This window comes from Rattus norvegicus, chromosome 1 (assembly GCF_036323735.1).
Source record: "Rattus norvegicus strain BN/NHsdMcwi chromosome 1, GRCr8, whole genome shotgun sequence".
Lineage (NCBI taxonomy): Eukaryota > Metazoa > Chordata > Mammalia > Rodentia > Muridae > Rattus > Rattus norvegicus.
Genome location: NC_086019.1, coordinates 208,749,477 through 208,771,643, shown reverse-complemented (window position 1 = coordinate 208,771,643; position 22,167 = coordinate 208,749,477). Strand labels below are relative to the sequence as shown.

General features: G+C 51.0%; 1 protein-coding gene across 18 annotated transcripts in view; it reads right to left on the bottom strand.

The window, feature by feature from the left end:
• The window catches only part of Shank2 (SH3 and multiple ankyrin repeat domains 2), a 445,157-nt gene that overhangs the window by 248,657 nt on the left and 174,333 nt on the right, over window positions 1-22,167 (bottom strand). Inside the window, exon 1 of one of the 18 annotated variants that reach the window (XM_063274697.1) lies at window positions 31-13,920. In XM_063274697.1, coding sequence (XP_063130767.1) covers window positions 31-67 — 37 coding nt within the window. In that variant the 5' untranslated portion in view covers window positions 68-13,920. 18 annotated transcript variants of the gene reach the window in all.

Below are 22,167 nucleotides of genomic sequence, written 5' to 3'. Positions count from 1 at the left end.
ACCCCACGCTTCCTACAGCTTTCTCCTTACCTTCCTTCTTGGTGAAGGCATTTAACAAAGACTTCATTTTCCCTGTGACTTTGGCAGCGGTCCGCTCATTATATAACCCTCTCGGCGGGCAGGAAGGCTAGGCGCGCAGCCCGGCCCCTCGGAGCTGGCGCGGCTGGGACCCGGCGAGCAGTGGCAGGCGTCTGGGCGCTCTGCAGCCCCGAGCATCGCTGGGCATGCCAGACCCAGTGTGCTGGTGACAAAGCCCACCCCATATTCTGTCTGTCAGCTGGGAAGCAACTGTGCGCAGACTGAGGCTGCTCTCAGAACCGGCTACCTCTGGCGGTGATCCTCATGTGAGCAGTGCCACTCTGCTGGGAGAGCAAGCAGGGCATCGGGGAGGCAGCACCACGCAGGGTTAACATGGAGCAGGCGATTGCGCGCGAGCTGGCGGCCAGGAGACACCGGGAGGCATTTGTGAGCCGGAGCCCCAGTTATCCAAGGAAACTCGGCTGCTGCTGGGCGCTCCGTGCGCCTGTGGCTAAATATAAAGTACTGTGCTTTTTCTATTTTTTTTTTTTACATTTTTTTTAAAGAAGAAGCCAAGTCTATTTGTCAGCTAGCAGATGTGGTAAGAAAGTCAAGGGAGAAATATCCGTGTTTCAGACAAGTCACCAGAAGATCTCTGACACGCCGGTAGGCAAGCCAGGATTCAGGAATTCTGACAGTGACCTATTTCCCTTTGAAAGAATCAGACGCAAGTGGCATTACTTCTCTGGCCCTCCCCATCCTGATAATGACCCTGGGAAAGCAGGACTCCGCCCCCCTGCCGCTTACATTCGCTTTGTGAGGGGAATGGGAAATAATAACTGGAAAAGTAGTCAGAGGTAAAGCACCCGAATACAGGGCAGCCCACAAATATGGGCCCTTCAGAGCTGTTTCTCCATGTGTCTCTGGCATTCACACCCCAACAGAAGTCAGGCAAGGGAAGTTCTCCCCAAACATCACCTTGAGAAAGTTCTGTCTGTACAGCAGACAAAGAGAGTGTGGAGTGTGGGTGGTGGGGCGCTCATTGCTGTGCCCTGTAGTGGGAGGGACAGATTCCAACACAAGGCTGATGGTGCTTCCAGAGGAGGAGGGGTGCAAGGGTCAGGCTCTGCATGGGCATCTACCACAGGGGCAGTCATTAAGAGTGCGCTTCTGCGGTTGCCAAGAGAACAGCTTCTGAAACCCGGGGTGGCGGGGGGAGGGAGAAAAAGGAAAAAGAAGAGACAGGAAAAAGCAACTGGAACACTGAATTCAATTCCATATGGTCGACACAGTTTATGTCAACAAAGATGGCGGCGTAAGGAAGAGGAGGCTGGCATGCCCAAGCAGCGGCACCTTCCTTCCTCAGCACACTTGGGATCCCAGGCACGCTCAGAATGGTCGATGCTGTGCCAGGCGTTGTCTGGGAGGAAAAAGACTGTGCCTGATTCACTATGTGTGTCTGTGTGTGAGCTTCGTGTCGGCTGAGCATTTAAACATCATCTCCATTGGGCCCACACGGTTCGTCAGCAATGTCAAAACCGCCCGTGTGACATCCTCCCCTGTAGTGTCACAGCCGGTGGCATCAAAACGGCTGGCTTCAAGACAGAGCGGCTGTCTAACGCTCGCTGCCGCATCACGCGTGTGGCCGCTGTGGTCCTTTGGACAATTCTTGGCAAGGTTGAGCCGATTTCAGGAGGACCTCTGCCTGTGGCATCACCCACAAGGATCCATCTTTTAGGGATGAACTAGAAATACCTTTCCTGGGTAGACTTCAACATGGAGGTTTCTAGATCATGAAGTGCTTGGCTGGAGGCCTTATTGGGATGGTGACACCAGTGTCCACGAATACAGGAAGCCCTAGTCCAGAGGCCAGGGACCCCACCAGTCATGCCCACAACCACGTGAGCTTGGAGGACTTTCCAGAACTCTGGATACTCTGAGACACCAGTGCTGCTCAGTGCTTTTGCTCCATCTGTCGGGGATCAATAGCTTCCAGAAAGCACAAACCTATACCCGAGCCTAGTTTCCCTGCCACCCACTGCTCTGGCGTCTCCCTGGCCACTGTGTGAGCAGAGAATGTGGGCCCACAACTGGGTGTAAAGCTACAAGCTAGGCTTCGTGCCACAGGCACCCTTCCCACCAGAAGATCCTACATCTGACACTGACCTTTCTTGGAGGTTGTGGGAGGAGGCCTCTTCCCAGGGGGTGTGTGTGATACCCCATACCTTTTCTGAATGAAAGGAGATGACGGCGCATGACAGAACCTTCTTTTCCACACTGGGCCTCTGACCTCAGATACGTCAAAAGAGTGAGGATCAAGCAGGTCCCCTGTCCTATCTTCCCTAGAGCAGAACCCCAAACTCCAGCAAGGCCGCAGTGTCACATGGCCCAGATACAAAGCCCCCAGCTGCCATCACCACCAGCCATATACGAGGTAGCTGCTCCTTTGGATGCACGTGCTCACAAGTAGCAACTGCTGTGGAAGTGTGCAGAACCCTGAGCTGTCCACTGAGAAGGGAATAGCCCCAAGCAGAACCGTGTCTCCACCCAGTTTCCTCAGTGCCAACTAGACCCAACCCCAAAATCCAGTGTCTCATCGGACTGTGCAAACCAGCCAGGCTATGACTAGAAGATGCTAGATGATAAGACAGAGACCTCCACAGTATAGTCCCACTCCTGAGGACGCTCTCTTCAGACACTTTTAGATTTTTCCGTTTAAACATGTGTACAATGTATTTTGGTCATATTCATCCCAGGGGCCCCTCCACCTCCTCTTAGGCACCCAAATTCACACCCAAATTCCAAGTCCTGCTTTCCCTTGTTAAAGCTCACGGAGTGCAATTAGTGTTGCCTGTATACACAGGGGTGTGGAGTCATCCACTGGAACATGGGACCTACCCTCCCCCAGCAGCCATTCACTGCCAACAGACCCTCAGCTGGGAGGGGAGGGGCCATTCACGAGCTCCTTCCCATCCATCCTGGAATTCTGGCTGGCTTGGCGTTGCATAGGTCTTATACAGGTGACCTCGGTGCTGTAGGTTCATGGGAGCAACGGCAGGGTCATGTCCCCAAGATGGCATGTCACAAGGCTCCGCATATCCTCCAGATTTGCGTTCTTTCCTTTCTTCCTTCTGTGCTGTTCCCTCAACCTGGGTGGTGGGGGAGTGCAGAGGGGTTGTCATCGAGGTCCCCTGCAGGGCTGGGTTGTTAATTACAGTCACTTGATTCTCAGATTAAAACTCAGTTGTGAGTTTGCACTGTCCACTGCTAAGCGAAGCTCCTTTGACAAGGCTGAGAGCTTAGAGCTGGGGCGACCCTGTGGAGTGGCTGTGGCAGGCAGGACTGTGGGCAGGTGGGTTAGAGACTGTGTGAGCATTTGTGGTGACCCGGGTGGTCAGAATTCTGTACACCTGGGATAGGCTCCACTATGGAGAGGTGGGGGTGCCTCATGCTGTACCCTAAGAATTCCTGCTGGGGACTGGGCCGCTTCTGATACAACCCGCTCTCACGCTATCCATGAATACCCCCAGCAACAACGGAGTCTCTACCAGCACGAGGAGATTCTTGTTGTCAAGGGTAGGTCATGGCACCCTACCCCAAGGAGATGTTAGTTCTGTACCCCACCTCCCACCAATGAATCTCTCCTCCTGGCTGCAGACAACAAAGCCAGAGGTGTTTATTTTATCTCTTATCTTATAATGTCACTGCAGCCTGTGGCCTCCCAGCATGCATGGCTGGCAGAGCATCAGTCGTGTGTGAAGAACGGTTCCATGCAAGCAGCTGTGGTTTTGGCTCACAGGTCTGTCAACAGACAGTGAGCTCAACTCCTCCTCTCCTAGCACAGACCTGTCTACACCATCCCCTGGAGTCTTCCACCCTGGTGACCATGGAGACCCAGATCCCTATTGCCAACTCTGGCTTCTCTGAAAAGTTGGGATGGTGTTGACTTAGGCTGGCAGAGAGCCCGCAGATCCCTGAGAAATACTGGTAGCATCTTTAAGGACACCAGAAACTATAGAGCGGGAATTAAAAATTAAAATTAAAGGAGAGATAAAACCAAAAGCTGTTTCTCTTTAAGACTGCTAGAGATCCTTTATTCACAGTGCTTTCTCATGAGAGGGTTTGGGATTCTGGAATGTTCTGGGGGCAGTCCCATTCTGGGTTCCCTGAGAGCATCCACAGAACTCTCTGGAGATCTGCAGAGGCTGTGTAAGGTACCTAGGTTCTGGAGGTGCCAGGGCACCCTGCCGCAATATTATGTGTGTGAAGACACCAGGGTCCAAAAGCCGTCAACGCCAACTTTCTCATTTCCTTTTTCTCTTTTGCTCTTAGAGGGAGGGTCTCACTACAAAGCTAAGCCTGGCCTGGAACTTACCATCCTCCTGCCTCATCCTCCTGGGTGCTCACTCCCACATCCACAAGCTTTCCTCCCACCAACCTGATTTTACTCTGGAGACAGGACAGGGACAGTTCATGTTCAGATGGCAGAGAGCACAGTCTAGACACCTAACCATGCAGCAGGCTACCTGAACTCCAGCCCTGCAGGGAGCAGAGCACCATGAGTGTTGGGGACCACTCAATGTCCATGCACGCTTGGAAAAAAAAATCAGATCATGACCCCTGGAATCAGTCTCCAGAAAGGGAGTGAACCTGAAATGAGCCCCGCTCCACCATTTTCTCTCCATTCTACAACTTGCATGGCCAACAGCCTGTGTCCCTACACCCACCCTGGCCGTGGGACTTCCTCTCAGAGACTCACTAAGCCCTTCATTTCCATGTCTTTTGACAGCTGCCTGACAACAGGCTGAAAATAATTTTACTTCTTGTACAAAAAAAGGCTCTCTGTGCATCAGAACATTTTGAGGCTCTCAAGTCCTGGCAGGGAGGATGTGGCAGGTGCTACCAGCACGTGGCGAGACTCGGAAGTGCTCACTGCTGATGACAAGCGTGTCTCCCCTTGCTGTGGTTTCAGCCTGTGGGGGTGTGCGTGTGGGAGGTGGACAGTGTGGGCTGGGGCACTGCTGTCTGCAGCCATGGGCTAGCTGTGCAGGCAGTCCTTTTCCCTCAGTTTCCCCACCAGCAGAACAGGAGGAACTTGGCAATCCCTAGTACTGGCTGTGGGGTTACCTGAGTTCATGTGTTGAGGGCAAAACAAAGTGTTCCCACACACAGCACTCTGGAGAAGAACTACCCAATGGGGAGTGAGGCTCTGTGACCCCAGAAAAGCCACCACTCCTCTTTGCGCTTCTGTTTCTGTATAAAAGGATGTCCCTGGAGCTGCCTCATGAGAGGTGGCAAGAGTTCAAGTGTTTCTATTTGCAACAGTACTGTCAGCACTGGCTGAGGAATATGTGTCATTAGAACATGTGTAATGGAATCTAGGGATATGGCTCAGTTCACACAGTGTTTGCTTAGCACGCACAAAGACCTAGGCTCAGTCCTCGGCACAGCATAAACCAGGCACAGTTGATATGATTTACACCTTCAGTCCCAGCACTCGGAGATGAAGGCAGGTGGATCATGATTTTAAGATCCCCAACCACACAGCAAGTTTGAGGCTGGACTGTGCCACGGGACACCCTGTTTCACAACACCAAGAAGACCCCAACCAAACCAATCTACAAGTCATCAGGAGGAAAGGTGGTGGACAATCCCCTACCGACACTGAAAGACACACACCCTCCTTAGCCTGTCCAAATGCCTCTGTTTTCTCCCGGGGTGTTACCTCCTCCAAGACACCTCCCTGGCTGATCTTGTCATTGGAGACACTGTCTATCAGGATTCCCAGTGCAGCAGTCAGCCCTTTGGGCTTTTCATGTTGCCTGAAGATGCCAGTGTTTCCTCTTTCCCCCTGAAAACTGGGAGCTGGAAATTCCCAACATGCTGGATCCTAAATGAGTGAGTAAAGGATCCAGTCCCCACTCACTGGGTTCCAGGCACAGCAGCTGGTCTGTCTCCAGTCCTATTTAAGTGACGCGAGGCAACAGCCAGCCCCTTGCACGGCCCTGCCTCTACCCAGGGCTGCCCCAACCCCTATCAAGGGCTTATGCTGAGGCATGCCACGCCAAGCAGTTGTCTGGGGACCTGGGAAGGCCTATGCAAGAGGGCTCGGACAGGATTGTCAGTTCCCAGAATCCTTTTGGTGTCTTCAGGGTTCCCTGCAGCCTTATTTTGCTGGGCAAAAGCTAGAGCCTGTCCTTAGCTTCTAATGTCACTTGGACTCACCCATCTGACTGGCCGAGTGAGGAGCATTCTGATGTAGGGGAGTACCCTGTGAGGCAGCAGCAGAAAGAGAAGCAGAACCGCACATGTAAATGGCAGGGGGCAGTTTAACTAGGCACTCACCTAGGAGCAGGATGGTGCTCCCTCAGTCACTGCATATGTGGCAGTCCACATCAGACCCCTGGCGACCCAGGAGCCACTCCTAGACAAGAGGCCTGCCTCAGCCAGTACAAGGCTATGTTCTGAGGATAGCCTTGCTGAGGGTGGGTGCTGAGGGCATGCTGGGTATGTATATGAGGCTCCACGCTTCCCTTCAACTGTGGCTAGAGTCTTCAAGGCACAAAGCCTCCATCCCCACCCCCACCCAATGTGGTACCACCTCAGTGGAAGAAAAGAAAATGGGAGATTCTGAAAACAGCTAGTCAAACTTCCCAGGCTTTGTGGCATAGCACACCTCGATGACCTGAGGCGGCCCTTATTTTCCCACCTAAGCTTCCTGGGGTTCTACTCCACTGGCCCTTATTTCAGGGGAGGAGGACAAGGTAGAGAGAGACAGAGCTACAGAGGCAGGGGAGTACTTGAGCTGCTTTCAACACTGACAGAGGCTACTCTGTCCCTGGTCTAACAGAGGTCCATGGGGAGCAGAAAGGAAAAAAGAAAAGCTCTGGAGGATTTCGGTGGCCTACCAGACCCCAATCGCCAACAAATGTCAGAAAGGAAGTATACAAAGCATCCCAGGGCCCTTGGCCAGCAGGGTCTGACTGGAGCAGGGGGCAGAGGCAGATGCAACTGGGCAGGTAGAGGCCAGAGCCCTATTCTTTGAGCCCATTCCCACCAAACTCAAACCAGCAGACCTCACTTCCTTCCCCAGTAGCTTCAGATAACTGCAATTTAAATATTAGTAGGCAAAATATCTCCATCTCACAGTAATTGGTGAATGAGTCACTACCCATATAAATAAGGCCAGATATTAAAAGGCGTCTCGGCAGTACCATGGGGTTAGCTTTGCACAAAGATGTGGGTGTCTGCGACTGTGGCGTCTGCACCATTCCTGGCAGGAGCCACTGAGAGGCTCAACTTTTGGAAGGTGTGTGGCGCCCAGGGTGAGTGGCACTGCCGAGGAGCAGGCGTCAGAACTGCCCTGGGCTGACTGGACTGACAGATGCTGAGGGGTGGAGTAGGAACTGGGTAAGAGCCTCTGGCCAGTAGCCTTGGTACTGCACTGGGTTATGTGTCCAGGACCACAGCAGGGGCTCAGGAGCCTGAGAGAGGTAAGAGAGACTGGAATGCATTCTGGAAAGATCCCAGGTGTCAGATGCTGCCCCATCAGCCAGGCCCACCTTGCCCTGCCTGCTCAGGACTGGCTGCTCTATACTCAGCCCCTAAGGCTGATAAAACCCATGTCCTGATCCCATTCTGAACTCAAACATCACCTCTAGTTCCTCTTAGACTCAGCCAGCACCTTTGTATCAGGCCTAGTCTTGTCCCACATAGGCCTGTCTCTGAACCCTGGAATCTTCTGGTGGACAGAAGGGCATGGGTCATGTTTTTGGCTTCTACCTGGACCTGAAGATCCCACCTGTTCAGCTCCCCCAAGAGAGCCCTAGAGTCCTGCCTTCCTACAGAAACCCTTCCCCCAAGATGGAAGGACGCCCGAAGGTCCCCTGTAGGGTTCTGAGAGACAAAGATAGCCGTCTGCAGGGAGTAAGCCAATTACCAGCAGTGCTGATTAGCAGAGTACAGTCCTCGGCCTGGGAGCCAAGTCCATGCAGCATCCTCCCTCCCCCTTCCCCAGCCTCCAGCCCTGATGGGTCCTTTGGTCCAGCTCCTAGGAATTCATGAAATTTAAGCTGGAGCTAGCAGATAAGCATCCTAGGTCAATGAGTGGCTAAAAGTGGGATTCAAGATACAGCTTCCTCATCTAAAGACGAGCGGCCTGCCTCATAAGGTCCCTGAACATCCTGAGGGACAGAGAGCCTAGGAAGGGCTGTAAGACCCAGAGAGTGCGCTCACTCTCAGCCTTTCTGGAGACGGGAGCATGCGCTAAGCCCACCCCAAGTATGCAGCTTAGCATCTTCCCATCACAAGCATGTGGCATGGGCTGCCTGCTACCACCCTTCTTGGCAGGAAGCCTTATGAGCTAACACAGGGACTCCAGAGACTCAGGCAGGTATTCCTCTGCATGGCCAACATATACCCAGGCCTGCGTCCTGTCTAGGCTGCATGCGTGGTAGAGAGCTGATCCTCACATGGCTTGGCTGCTTCTCCATAGTGGACATACAAGCCCAGCTCTCAGATATTGTGGAGAATCAGCCCTTCCCGTCCATCACTGATCTGGCTGGACTGTGGGAGCTCTAGAGAGGACTCTGCCTTTAGAGCTGCCCTGACCTACACGGCCACCACTTCCTCCACATAGCGCCTCGCCACATCCTGGAGAATAAAGGTGGATGGCAGGAGCCAGGGCCATGCGGAGGGACCACAGTGGCTGAATGATAACCACTGTGGCTCCATACACAGCAGCTGAGACCATCAAGCATAACCAGGGCAACCAGGCCCCATACTGGAGGCTAACATCTCCCAGTTTGTGTGCTGAAGCCCCTAGTGCTTCATGTGTCGTGTGAGAGTAGATAGGGATACTGGAGAAGGTTAGGGTTAGGTGAGCCCACAGATGAGGAGATTCATGATTCGTGGTCTTCAAAAATGAGACACAGGAGAGATTCTCTCTCCCTCTACTTCTATGCTGTGTGGTTTTCCAACCTTTTGAATTGCCAACTAAATAACCCTCATTTTTTAAATAAAGTTAACTTGCTCCTGGCATCATGGGAGCAACACAGATGAGATACTCCAGAAACAGTCTTATATCATGTTCTAGCCATTCATTATTTTTCTTCATTGCATAGATCAGAAACTGAAGTCCTATTATTTAAGAATTCATACTACACTTCTTCCTGAGCAAAAGATCTGTCTTATTCACTGTTTCCTTACAGTCCAGAGCCCAGCTCCCTTTAAAGATGCCTTCAAATGCTCATCCAATAAACAAGTAGATAAAAATGAAGGTTCTACCCGCTTCACCCTGGGCTTTACTTCAACTGTTTCTAGAATTCCTCACACCGTAAATACTCTTTCCTGCATCTTCTGGCATCTGTAGTCATTCTTGTTCTGGTAAACCCACTGCTGGCATAGCAAGAGCTTGAAAGCAGGTATAGGGGCCTAAGAGAAGCAATATGGGGGTAGCGCTTATCTGGGCTCCCTGGGTTAAGGTGCAGTCCATCATGGCAGGGAAGGCATGGCAGCAGGAGCATGAAGCAGGCACTCACATCCCACCCACAATCAGGAAGCAGAGAGAGATGAACACTGGTGCTCAGCTCACTTTCTCCCTTTTTCATTGACTTTTGGACTGCAGCCACACTGAGAGTGGGTCTTCACTCCTCAGTTAAACCTCTCTGAAAAAAAAAAAAACCTTCCCAGACACACGGGGGGGGGGGGTGTCTCCTGGATGATTCTGTTCACGCTGATGATCAAAACGAATGCTCACGCATGGCAAAATGCTCTCCTTCTTTGTGTATCTGCTGGCTTCCAATTCAGATGCTGCACAAACTGTCCCTGTTATCTAAGAGTGTTGAGTTTTCTAGCATTAAATAAAATCGCTGGCAGAATATGAAAATGAAGCCAGTTACAGGGCTCTTTTGGAGGGATTGTTACTGCTTTGGTCTTAGAATGAATGAGTTATGACTCTAATCTCCCTTCCAGGAAACCTGTAGACAGCCAAGGTGCTTGCTAAGTTCCACCAAGGCAGGCCTCACCTCTCCACCACTGCCTCTACAATGGAAACCCCTGAATCTCCCCTGGACTCTCCAAGCTTAAGTTCCTGTTTCCATTGGATCCTTCAGTTCTTCCCCTGCACACACATGGCAGCTCAGGAGCGTCTCAGGGATTTGAGAAAGATTTGGGTGTGGATTTTGCAGATGCTCCTCTTTATAAAAACATCCCTCTTCTACTTCTATCCATCTAGACAGCTCTGACCCCAATGTCCAAATGGAATCATCTAGCCAGTGAGATCCCACTATCTGTTAGGACTTTCCCTGGGGCTTCCCTTCCCTCAGAGCCCAGAACATCTATTTGTATCTGCTTTGGGCCACTCAGGAGTGGCATTTATACACACTTCATCACTTTTCTAGCAGGAGGGTTATCTGACATGAGCAACTTGGCCTCCAACCACAGAGGCAGGAGGGGAAACAGCCTTCCCAGGACCTCTGCACTTGTCATGAGGTTTCCTACACCACTAGGAAGGAGCACAGCCACATAGGGGATTTTACTGCAATAAACAAATCCAGTTCTCTCCTATCCAACAGCCCTGGGAGACCAGAGGTGAAGGCTAATGGAAAGCAGAGTTTGCCATTTACTGTGTCTGTCAATCGAAGCTGATAAAAAGTAGGGCAGGGAGTATAGCTCAGTTGGTAAAGTGCTGGCCTAGCATGCACAAAGCCCCAGTTTCCATGCCCAGTACAGTATAAACCAGGTGTAGTGGCACATGCCCATAATTACAGCTCTTGGGAGGTGGAGGCAGGAAGATCAAGAGTTCAAGGTCATAACCAGCCATACAAAGAGTTTGAGGCTAGCCTGAGCTAAAAGAGCACAGAGACACCGGAACATGAAATGCTCTTGAGGTTGCTGGGAACTGAATCTGGGACTCAAATCAACTTCTCACTGGATCCAAATACACAGTTGTATTTTGTGAACTAAAAAGGCACCGTGACTGATTCAACCTTGAAGCAAATCAATTCCAGGGCTATACTTGTGGTCTGGTTAATATTAGATGCAATTGGCATCGGGAAAGCCTTGAAGCCCAGGGAGGAACAGGGAATACTGGGAGGACTGATGACCAGCATATACAGTCATATACAGTCAGAGACTGAAGGCAGGGAGGGCACATGTCCGCATGGCTCATGAACCCACACTAGATGATGCTGTGAGCCCTTGCCATGAACTGGGGATAGATTTTATCATGAAAATGTTTGTCCCAGACTCACTCCCTGCCATGGCTTCCACAATAGAGTTGGAGTCACTTCTATCACTATGGTATATGATAAACCAAGAAATATCCCAACCATTGCATAGAGAGACTGTTGGGTACACGCCTTATGGTTTCCAGGCAAGTTGACAGACATTCGTGTGTGCTCCTGATACACCTACTACTGTGTGGAAGCCCTTGCTCAAACAGGGGCTAAAATATCCCTTAGAAGGGCCCTAGAGAAGGCCTGGAGGCTCAAGACCAAGACAGTTACTGAGGAGGTCTTGCAGGAGGCCTATCCAGGTTTGTCGTGTGACAAGGATTATCTATGTTCTTGAACCAAGGAACTTATTCCCTGTGGGTCCCTGCATCTTCATGGGTAAATGAGACTTAAGCGACATGCTCTCTAAAGTCCCTTCTGGCTTTAGGAAGCAGGGAGAACTGGGCAAAGTGGTGGGTTTGTAGAGCTGTGTCAGGAGCTCGCTCACATTCCTTGGTGGGGTATGGGCGTCTCTTCCCAACCAGCTAATTGGATCCTATATGCAGAGCATATAACTTGAGTTTTACAGAATCCGGCTCCTCCATTCAGTTAGGGGAATAAGCTAAGACATCCTTAACACCAAAGGGAACCCTGGGAGAGAGGCAGCCAGCAAGATCCAACAGTCAGGAGAGGGTGTCTTCCACGTGATCTTACCCAAAGCTCTCCTTTCAGCTACAAACATTCCCCACCAGCCCTCCAGGGAGAGTGCAGAAGGAAGGCCTGCAGCCAGACAGAAGCATCCCACAGGCAGTTGTTACAAGGAAGATGTGTGCCACTCAGGGACACTCTGAAAACAGTCTACGAGGGTGTGCTCCATGGGCCATCTTCGAAGGTTGTCCTAGACTCACTGATGCATTGACACTGGATCTAGGCCAGGTCGCTTTGATGGGGTCTGAGTGGGACAGCCATGGCATGGGGTCCTGCTCACTTGCACAGGGTAGGATGAGGTGGGAAGGGTATCTTTGCATGGAAATAACAGAGGTGGAGGCTGCAGTTTTCCTGTCTCCCTCTGGCAGTAATTGGAGATGTGGGCAGGCAGGAGGCACCTTTTTGTCTCCTCAGCTGCATTCTGCCCTCCATTGAGGGTTTTAGAAAGTGGCTGGGCTAATGTGACCTCTGCCACTTCTCCTAGTATCACTTTGGAATCCTGATGAGATGTCCATTCCATGATCCTCTCATATTGCCTGCCCCAGCAGGTGTTGACCATGGAGGACTGGATCTAACAAGTTGTAGATTACCAGTCTATGCTCTGAGCAGGGCCAGAACCTCAGGTTCTCAGGCAATGAGGCACACACATGGGACATTCAAGTGGTGATTTGCTGGTAGGGTTGAAGGTGACATTTCATGGGTGCTGGAGAGGCCCTCAGAGGAAGCAAAGCAAGCTCCTGGTGGTCTAGGGAAGGTATGTAGAAGGAGTGATGTTATACACAGAATTAGCAACGCCTCCAAATTCTTATTTTTTGATCTCTGGTTTCGACCTTTGGAACAAGATCCTTTACTGATGTGATGAGGTTAGAATGGGTCACTAACGTGAGCCCTTGTCACATATAGTGAGGTCCTTATATGAAGAGGAGGTCAGGATAGGAGCACACAGAGGACATGGGGAGTAAACACTATGAGCAAAGGGAAGAGGCCTCAGGAAGAGCTAGTCCTGCAAGCCTCCATCTTGGGCTTCTGGGATCTGGAATGGTGGACATGTGCCACTGAAGCCCCAGCTAAGCGCTTTTCTAACAGCCCACTCAGAGTGAGGAGTGCACACATGATCCTATAGGGGGTGTGGTCCATCGACTCTAAGGTGAAACTCTGGTCCTGGACTAAGCGCTGAAGCCGGAAGTTGGGCTTCCTCTTCATGAGCTATTTTGGGGTCTTCAAGCCCACCTTGGGTAGATGACCTCATCCCATTTACTTCATCTTGAAGATAGAAGAATCCAATGCTTCTGCACTAATAGCACAGGTCCCTATGGGGTGCAAGCTTCAAGCCCGAACACCTCGCCTGTCTGTAGCCAGTCCTCCTGCCAGCCCCTCTGTTCTGGCTGATGGGGCCTCTACCACATCGGTCCCATCCCTTTATAGTCTACTTTTACCAACACCCAAGGAGCGCTCCATTTTTCTATCTGGGTCAGCAGCACAATCCAGGAAGTGTACTCTCTCTGCTCGCTGCTACCTGATGTGGCCACACATTTGTCCCAGGAGAGTGGGGGAGGGAAATGACATTTCCTACCCCTGAACTTGATCCTTCTGGTATTACCCAGGAGTGAATAAAGTGCTGTGTGAGCTTCTACAGCTGACATGGCCCCACGTGCAGCAGGGGACAACTCCAGCTTCTGCAGAGGGACAGACCTTGAAGTCCGCCTTTCCTTCCCTCACAGCTTTCGGCCCCGTGCCACTGCTCTGTGCTGTCCCGTGTGACATTATATAATGTCCCTAGAGGCGTCTCACTGTCCTTTTCAGGCCAGGTTCTTCAGAGCTGGGTGAGATGCAATTGGACTCTTTGCTTGATCAGTAGCGTGGCCCAGACATCTTTGTGCCTGTGGCGCTTGCTTCTCTGAGCTCTTTCTTCTCGAAGAAGGAAGCCTCAGGCCAAAGGGCCTGAATGTGCTTATGGCTAGTGCAAATCGCTCTCCAGGAAGAATTAATTAGCCATTTAGTAAGTAAGTTTTCTCTTTAAAAATAAGATATTATAGATAATACATAATATAATATTATGGAGAGATGCATGTGCCCTTCATTTTACCCATCAGAACATGGAAACAGTGGACCCTCAAGGCACTGGATTGCCCCAGGAGTCTCACACTGGGAGAAGGAAAGGCTGAAGCTCTAACACAGAGCGGGAGATCTTCTCCCAGAGACCTCACACAGGTCTGAGAACTTGTCAGAGCACCTTGCAGGAGAGACTGGAGCTGAGACAGTGATAGGTCAGTGGTGGGAAGGACCACACCCTGACCAGGACTCTCAGCTCTGCATGCCTCCTGCCCTCTGTTGAAGCCTGAGCCTCAGACCCTGAAGACAGACTAGGGAGTCACTTCACCTCTTTGTCCCCCTTACTAATGTGGCCATATCAAATGACTCCTCTTGCTGCTTTACACTATTAGCTGTCTCTTTAATTGGCCGACTGAGGATGAGGTACCAAGCCTGGTTTAATGTTCAGACCATTAAAAAGAGTCCAGGTTCCAACCCTAAGAGCTCCAATAACAATGCCAGAGCCAGAGGTCATCCTTCCAGCAGAAGATGGACCATAACCCTGGTGATGTCAGGCAGCCATTCCTCTCCTGCTCCTGGATCTTCCCCAGATGGGCAGCAAGCCACCAGCTTAGAAGGTGCTATCTACTGGCTGGCTCTGGCTCTGGTCTCCTTGGGTGACCTCAGCAGAACTGTGATGGGTTTTTTGGTGGGTGATGTTGTCTTGGCAACCGTGGACAAGAGTGGGATCCAGTAATGCTCCTACCATTCATAGAGGCTCTTCCCGGAGGCCCAAACCAGGATGGCAGGTAGCACAGTAGGGCTGATGATGTTGGATTCCCATACAGAACAGGATTTATGTGCTTGGTAATAGAGAGGGGCATCACAAAATTAAGAATCACAGGCAGGCCCTTAGTGAATGAATAAACATCTCCCATAATTACAGAGCTGGGAAGCAGGAGGAGCAGAACAAAGGCGGAGAGACAAGCGTCCCAGCTGCTTGCTGCAGGGCTGAAAATAGATACCCACTGGAGAAGACTGGACGCCACAGGGCGGAGTTGTTGTCTGTGAGCTTCCCACAGTCAGACAACATCAAGAGCAGAGGACGGGAGGGCCACTGAGGAGGGGACACCTCACCTCAAAAGACATTGGGATAGACCACACACACACTCTGGAAAAGCCTGTGGCAGAGAGGGTGGCCTCGGGGATGCCGGATGCAGAATGACTGAGACGGAGACCAGCACTGGGTTCTTTGCTCCTAGAGACGGAGCAGGACAGCAAGCTAGAGTTTACAACGCAGCCTCAGGTTGACAGAGTCACTATGCACAAAGGTGGCAAAGAAGATGGTGGGGGCTTTTATAGAAGGTGTGTACTCTGTGGGGAGAGGACCCTGAAACCCCAACATCTTAGGTTATTAATCTGCAGGTTAATAGTGAAAATATTGGCCACGTGCTCTAGCCAACAGGGACCAGATATTTATGAACTGCTTGTCTTGGAATCCACACATGCAACATGTCCGGTGTTGGCCTGTCGAATGACTATATCAACACAGGGGAGGGCATGATACTGTGCCATGACTTCAGGGGGTGACCTTACCTTAGAGAGGTTAAACAGCTTGGCTGAGACCTGCAGCTCCATTGTCTGCTCTTGGGGACACCAGTATAGCCTCCTTCCTACCATCTGTAAGACTGTTGGAATGGGACCCACCCTTAGAGGGCGTTTGTTACGTACTCCGAACAAGAAACTCCTAAGGACCAGGACAGCTCTGCATACATGAAACTGACCAAGAATTCACCACTGGCATGGAGCCCAGCCTGCTCAGTTAGGTAGACACACCTTACCCCAGAACTCAATGGCTTCACTTGAGGCTCCCACACAACTTTGACAGACTTCTTCTAGATTGTTTTGTGCCCTGTACCCCTCTGCTTGACATGGGTCTATAAGGACCCTGGGGAGATGGAGCACAGAGCCTGTTCTTAGGGTCCCAGCCTGTGCCACAGCCAACTGTCCCTCTAACCAAGCACAGTTACGTTCACACCTGCCAGCGGACTGTGATGGAACCCTGAGGAAGGGATCCCTGAATGTGGCCTCGCCGAGCAGGGTGGTAGAAGGTTTGGCGGCAGAAGGGCTGCTGCTATGTTTTTAAGCAAGAAAAGAAATGCCAGGAAGCACAGCCGTCAATCCTCAAATCTGCTGTCAGTGTTAAAAATAGGGGGACTGTGCCAGGCTGCCAGGCTGCCTGTGAGGAGCCCCACTCACACCAGCATTTTTAATTAATTTTAAATTGCTCTGGAAAGGGGACAGCACTGAGAACCTGCCAGAGCGTTCCCTCGTGCTCAGCAGCAGCCCCTACCAGACGCCTCCTCTGTGCCCCGAAAGTCCCCAACCCCCAGCTGCAACCTCTGATTAATTCAGCTCCCAACTCCCAACTCATGAGCTGCATCAATGTTACAGTTGCTGTGGGCTTCAGAAGAGTGACGCCTCGGTTCTCCTGAAATCTGGCCCCCAGGAGGGGTCCAGGACAGGCTCAGGGACTGTCCTTAATAGAAAGACCCAGGTTGAATGGAGGTGACGGCTGGGTGGGCCAGTTTGGAATTCTAGCCAGCTGGGCCAGGTTTGGCTTTTGTTGGTGGTGGTGGTGGTGGTTGTGGTCATGCTAGGAGATGGGGCTGTGGAGGAAGGGTGGGTCCATGCCCATTGCTAATGGCTAAAAGAGTTTGAAGCCCACTAGTCTTCCCACAGAAGACAGGAGAAGGAGGTTCTCTTGGGACAGCACAGTCTTGGTGACAGCAATATCCTTCCCCCTTCCTAAAAAAGGCAGGCAGAAGCCTGGATCGTCATGTGAAATCTCTCAATTTTTAAATACTAGTAAATCATTTCCTCCCCCCCCCCCTTGAAATCCAAATGTGCCTTACTTATAGTTTAGGATCTGCCCACAAGCCACAAGGATTCGGAGCTTGGTGTTCGAAAGATAGGCATCTTTAGGACTTGTTTCTTTCTGACGTGCCTAGAAAGGACAAATAAGTATCCCTATCTATCAGGGCACTCCTGTCAAGCTCAGTGTTCCCAAGGCAGCCGTAGGTGGCCTTAGTGTAGTTTTCCAAAGTTTCCATGGGACCCTGGACACCAGAGGCATGGTGTAATTTAGGTTCTACAGGGCATGCAAGGTTAGGTGGCTATTTCTTTTGAGACTTATCAGCATCTTAAGTATTGCCAAGCACACCGTGATGCACCTAGGAGCACTGGAATAGGGTGGGCAGAATTGACCCCTGACCAATGTCTCTCAGAATAGCTGTGAAATTTACCAGAACCTAGAATGTTAAGAGCAAGTAGGTCTGAGTCTAACTTAAGGGGTTCAGTCAGAGGTACATGCACCCCAATCATGAGTGATGTACCAGCTTTGGATGGCAGTTGGCACAAGCTGGAACTCAGAACCAGAGCCTCAGAGAATGCAACATGAGCTAAACACAAGCCCTTTGCACCTGGTTGGCTGTTGACCTGCAGAGGACTCTGGGAAGAACAGCCCAGTGAGCCACAGAGACAGGGGCTCAGGCCTCTGTCCAGCAGACATAGAGTTCTTAAGAGGGACTCAGCATTACCCAAGAAGGAGTTGGTGACCTCTTGAGGACCTGGTCTGGACCTTGGCAATGTCAGACTTGGAGCATACAGTGTGCTGTCATCAAGGACTAATGTCATCCATCTCCAGAGCCTCCAGGTAGCATTAGTGGCATCTTAACTCTGCCTCCATTTTCACATGGCTCCTTCCTTTGGGTTCTGTGGTCCCCACACCTCAAGTGCCTCCACCCCAATTCTCTATAAAAAATACAGAGGCCATTGACTTGGGGGATCACTCTAATTCAATATGAACTCATTTCAGCTGAGTCCACAAAGCTGCTTCTGAACAAGCTACATTCCAACCTGCTATTGGATGACTCTGGGAAGAAGAATGTCTATGTCAATAGCCAGCATTGCGAGGAGAAAAGGAACCATGTGTTGAAAAGGTACAGTTACAGTTGCTGTGGGCTTCAGAAGAGTGACGCCTCGGTTCTCCTGAAATCTGGCCCCCAGGAGGGGTCCAGGACAGGCTCAGGGACTGTCCTTAATAGAAAGACCCAGGTTGAATGGAGGTGACGGCTGGGTGTACATTACTGTACAGTAATGTAAAGGTACATTGCGAGGAGAAAAGGAAATTTATATGTGTTGCTAAGGACAGATACCGAGAACTGCTGGGACATGAGGATGAGGGTCCTGGCTGTGACCTTCTTCCCTGGATAAACCCTGTATCTACCATGGAGAAAGCTATTCTACCCATAGCCTGCAGAAGCAGGCATAGCTTGTCATTTGAGCGAGGAGGTCTGAGTCCTGGCCTCATGGTACTCCCAGTGACCCAGTGATATGAGAGGACGGCCAACTGGCAGGCCACCAACAGGTGCCCTGGAGGCTCTGGCAGGCTCCATAGCTCCTCACAACTTTACCACGGGGCTAATTAAAAACGACACGCACTGCAGTATGTCCCTCCCAAACCCAATCTGGTTATTCATGGAAAGAACTGGCCCAGAATGCGGGAGTTAGCTCTGCTTCCATCAGCTTCCAGGTGAGAAAGGCTGGTGCTCTGAGCAAATGGCCAATGCCCCAGTTCTTCTGGGACACAGAAGACATGAAAACCTGAGCTCTTCCCTTCTTGGTTCTCCTACCTCCTCCAGATGGGGACCCCTGTAGCCAGTTACACTTTACTCTTGACCTCTGCTTCTGCCTACACGTATACTTTAAGGCCCTCTAGCCTGCGGTTGAACACCAAAACTGGTGTCACCTCCCTTCCTATGAGTCTCCTCTACACACTGTCCCACCTGAGTCTCTCCACAAGCTATGGCCATTTTCTCCACTGTTAGAAAGTTTGTGTTTCCTTTCTCAAGATGTGACAATCCAAGATCTATAGACCTGGATGGTGGCAGCCACCAATAGGCTTTGAGGCAATTTTCTGCCAGCCCTAGATGCTGGCCACTCCAGCCTCACGACAACCCTGGACTGCCCCTCTGGTTCTGAAGGCTCATGGTTCCTAGTAGAAAGCTGGGCCTTAAACTCACACAGGACCCAGAGTTCACCTTTCCAGGATGCTGTAGACCCCACAAGGGAGTCCCTGGTATGTTGCAACAGTGTCAACAGATTGCCTCCACACATACCTGCTCCTCCTCCATGGCAGAGGTTCAGCTGGTCCCTTTACCTGGTGCCAATACACAGACCAGGATGAGAGCAAACCTGGCACTCGTCTATACCAGAGGCTGCAAACCCAAGGCAGGGAAAGGGACAGCTCAGCAATGCTGGCAGACAAGCTTATGATCAGCACAGAGGTCTCAGGGATTGGGAAGGCCTTAGGAATCATGTCCCCAACATGTCGAATGTAGATAAAACTCGTCTGGCTGGGAAGGTAGTAAGCTTTCTCAGGGGTGGATAAATGGAGTGCAGGCCCTTGGGAGCCTCTGGTAGATTCCAGGGAGGGCTATGTGTGAACAAGCACACCCAAATCCTTCTTTCTCCCAGCTTGGCAGTGGGCAGTGGATGCAGATAAAAGGCAGTTTCTGAAGGCAGGGAGGCTTCCTCAAGTGGTGTGGTGTCTGGGCTCTGACAAGCTCACCCCCAAAAGACTTAAAATAGTAAAGAGGAGAAGGAACAGATGACTAGATACATGGATCAGACTGATAGGAAGGTGGCTGGGTGGGTGGGATAGGTGGATGCTGGTGAATGGAAAGATGAGTGAATGAGTGGAGGGTGGATGAATAGGTGAATGGTCAGTTATGTGGACATGGGAGGACTGGTAGGTAGATGGACAGGAAGCTGGCCAGTTGGCTGGCTAGATATATGGATTAGATTGGATGGATGGATGGATGGATGGATGGATGGATGGATGGATGGATGGTTGGATGACTAGCTTGGCTAGATATATGGTGGATAGAAGGGAAGATGGGTGGATAAGAGATGGGTGGATGAATTGTCTGACATAGAGCAGCTGTTTATAAACTCGTTTGACCTGTGTAGCCCATTTCCACATGCTTCTGTCTGGTCTGAGTCTATGCCTCATTTTGTTTATAGAACACTTCAACAATCCTAAAGAAAGGCACCAAATCCTGTTTCGCTGAATGAAAAGGGCCTTACACAGAGCCCCGTTCAGTAGTTGAGATCCAAACATAGCTGGTCCATCTGAGTCCAGCCCTGCTCGGCCTGCCTCCCCAGCCTCTAGTACCTCTCAGTATTCTGAATATTCACAGGCTGCTCTACCTGCTGGCTTCCTTGTCACTGGACTCTGTCTGATGGGGAAGTCAGGTCTGTTTTGGAGTTAGAGGCATCACTGACAACTTAGGCTCTTTGCAATAACCTGTGCCTAGGGTCAAAGGTTCTTGCCACAAAGATGTAGAGAAGAAAGCATTCCCCAGCAGTGGGGCAAAGACGCCAGGATCCACTCTCAAGAGCTGGTGGTCACACTCTGCAAAATCTTCAGTAGATTCTGGGGGCTCAGAGGCAGACTGGCAGTAGATGGACTGGATTACCAAAGATTATGGACAGTATGAGCAGCACCCACACACGGTTGTTTGGAGGATGAACAAAACCTTGCTGTGGCCACTTGCCACTAGCCAGAGAAGCATCTGGGCTTGGCTAGCAGACTGGAGGCAGAGCTCCCTGTTTATCCCTTTCTTGCTGGGCACAAGAAAGTTACGAGCTACACACTCAGTGACCACTGAGCCCTTCTAAGTCCTACCTTCCTCTCGGAAGCTTCACAGCTCTCAGGAAAGCTGACCTGCTCAGAGCCCAAGAAAACACCAGCAGGTGACTGTGGTCCTGGCCTCAACATCACAGGACACAATGACCACCCCACACTGCTCAGGGCACACTGGGCAAAGGGGACCTAGTTACCTATGATATGATACCCTCCAATAGGAATTGATAAAGTCCCAATGAAAGGGACTTGCCCACATGAGGACAATGTCACGGCTTCAAAGAACTAATTCTTCACAAGGCCAATAACAGGAGTCCCAGGAGGTGACAGCAATTTGTCATTTCTGGGAGCTGCACATGCATCACTTCAGTAGCCTCAGCCTCACAGAGTCTAATCTAAGATCTAAGCTAACCAGGGTCTGAAGTTGCCAGAAAAGCTGCTGCCACCCCATGTGGAAACCCCTCTGTACATGGTAGATTTCCCCGATGGGGGCTGGTTGCAAAGCACTATTCAGAAAGGGAATTATTCAAGTCACAGCGCGGTGACTTCTGTTTCACGGCTTCCATCCCAGCCCAAATGTGCTAGGAGTTAAAATGAGGGGGAAGGCTGCACCCCGCCTGCGCTCTGTTGAGAAAGAGTGTCGGGCTGTACAAAGGTCACCATGAACATCTGCTCCTTGTCCCGTTCATAATCCATCTCAGATGGGGCCATCAAAATTCACCGCCGTGAGCATGTGCAGTACCAACGGCAACTGCCACCACATGTGTACTGTACTGTGTGATAGGCTGCTGGCACACTTGAGCCTGAACTCAGTCATGCTGGGTGGGTGGCAGACATGATGGTACCTAAATTGTAAGCCTGACGTGTGCCCCTCAGAGTCTGCTGCCTCCTCCTGTCTTGGCCAATGAATGACTCAGTAGGCCACATCAGACATTCAGATATGACCAAGCATATTCTACCCAGCATGGAGGAGCCCCACCTCCCTCACCCCCGCTATAGGCAAGGCCCACGGCACAGGCAAAGCACTTCTTTTAGGAATGTAAACTACAGGGCTCAGATGAAATGGTTCAGCTTGCCGCACAAGCATGAGGACCTGCATTTGATCCCAGGAACCACACACACACACACACAAATCTAGGTACGAGGGCATATACTTTTCACCTCAGCCTTGGGGAAGCAGAGACAGAGGATTCCGAGGTTTCTCTGGCCAGTCAGCCTAACCTAATCAGACAGTGCCAGGTGAGAGATCCTTTCTCAGAAAGCAAATTGGATGGCTCCTGAGGAATGACACCCACGGTTCATCTATGTACCATGCATGTATATACATGTTTAACCCCTCAACACACACAAAAGTAAACTGCAGTGGTATCTTCGCTAAAATCCCCAAAGGACTACTAAATCATGAAAGAGTCCAGCTCTTGGTTTTTGACCATAAGGCTCAAAGACCCTGGCTTTCCACTGCAGCCTGACACTCCTGCCTCTTCTCAT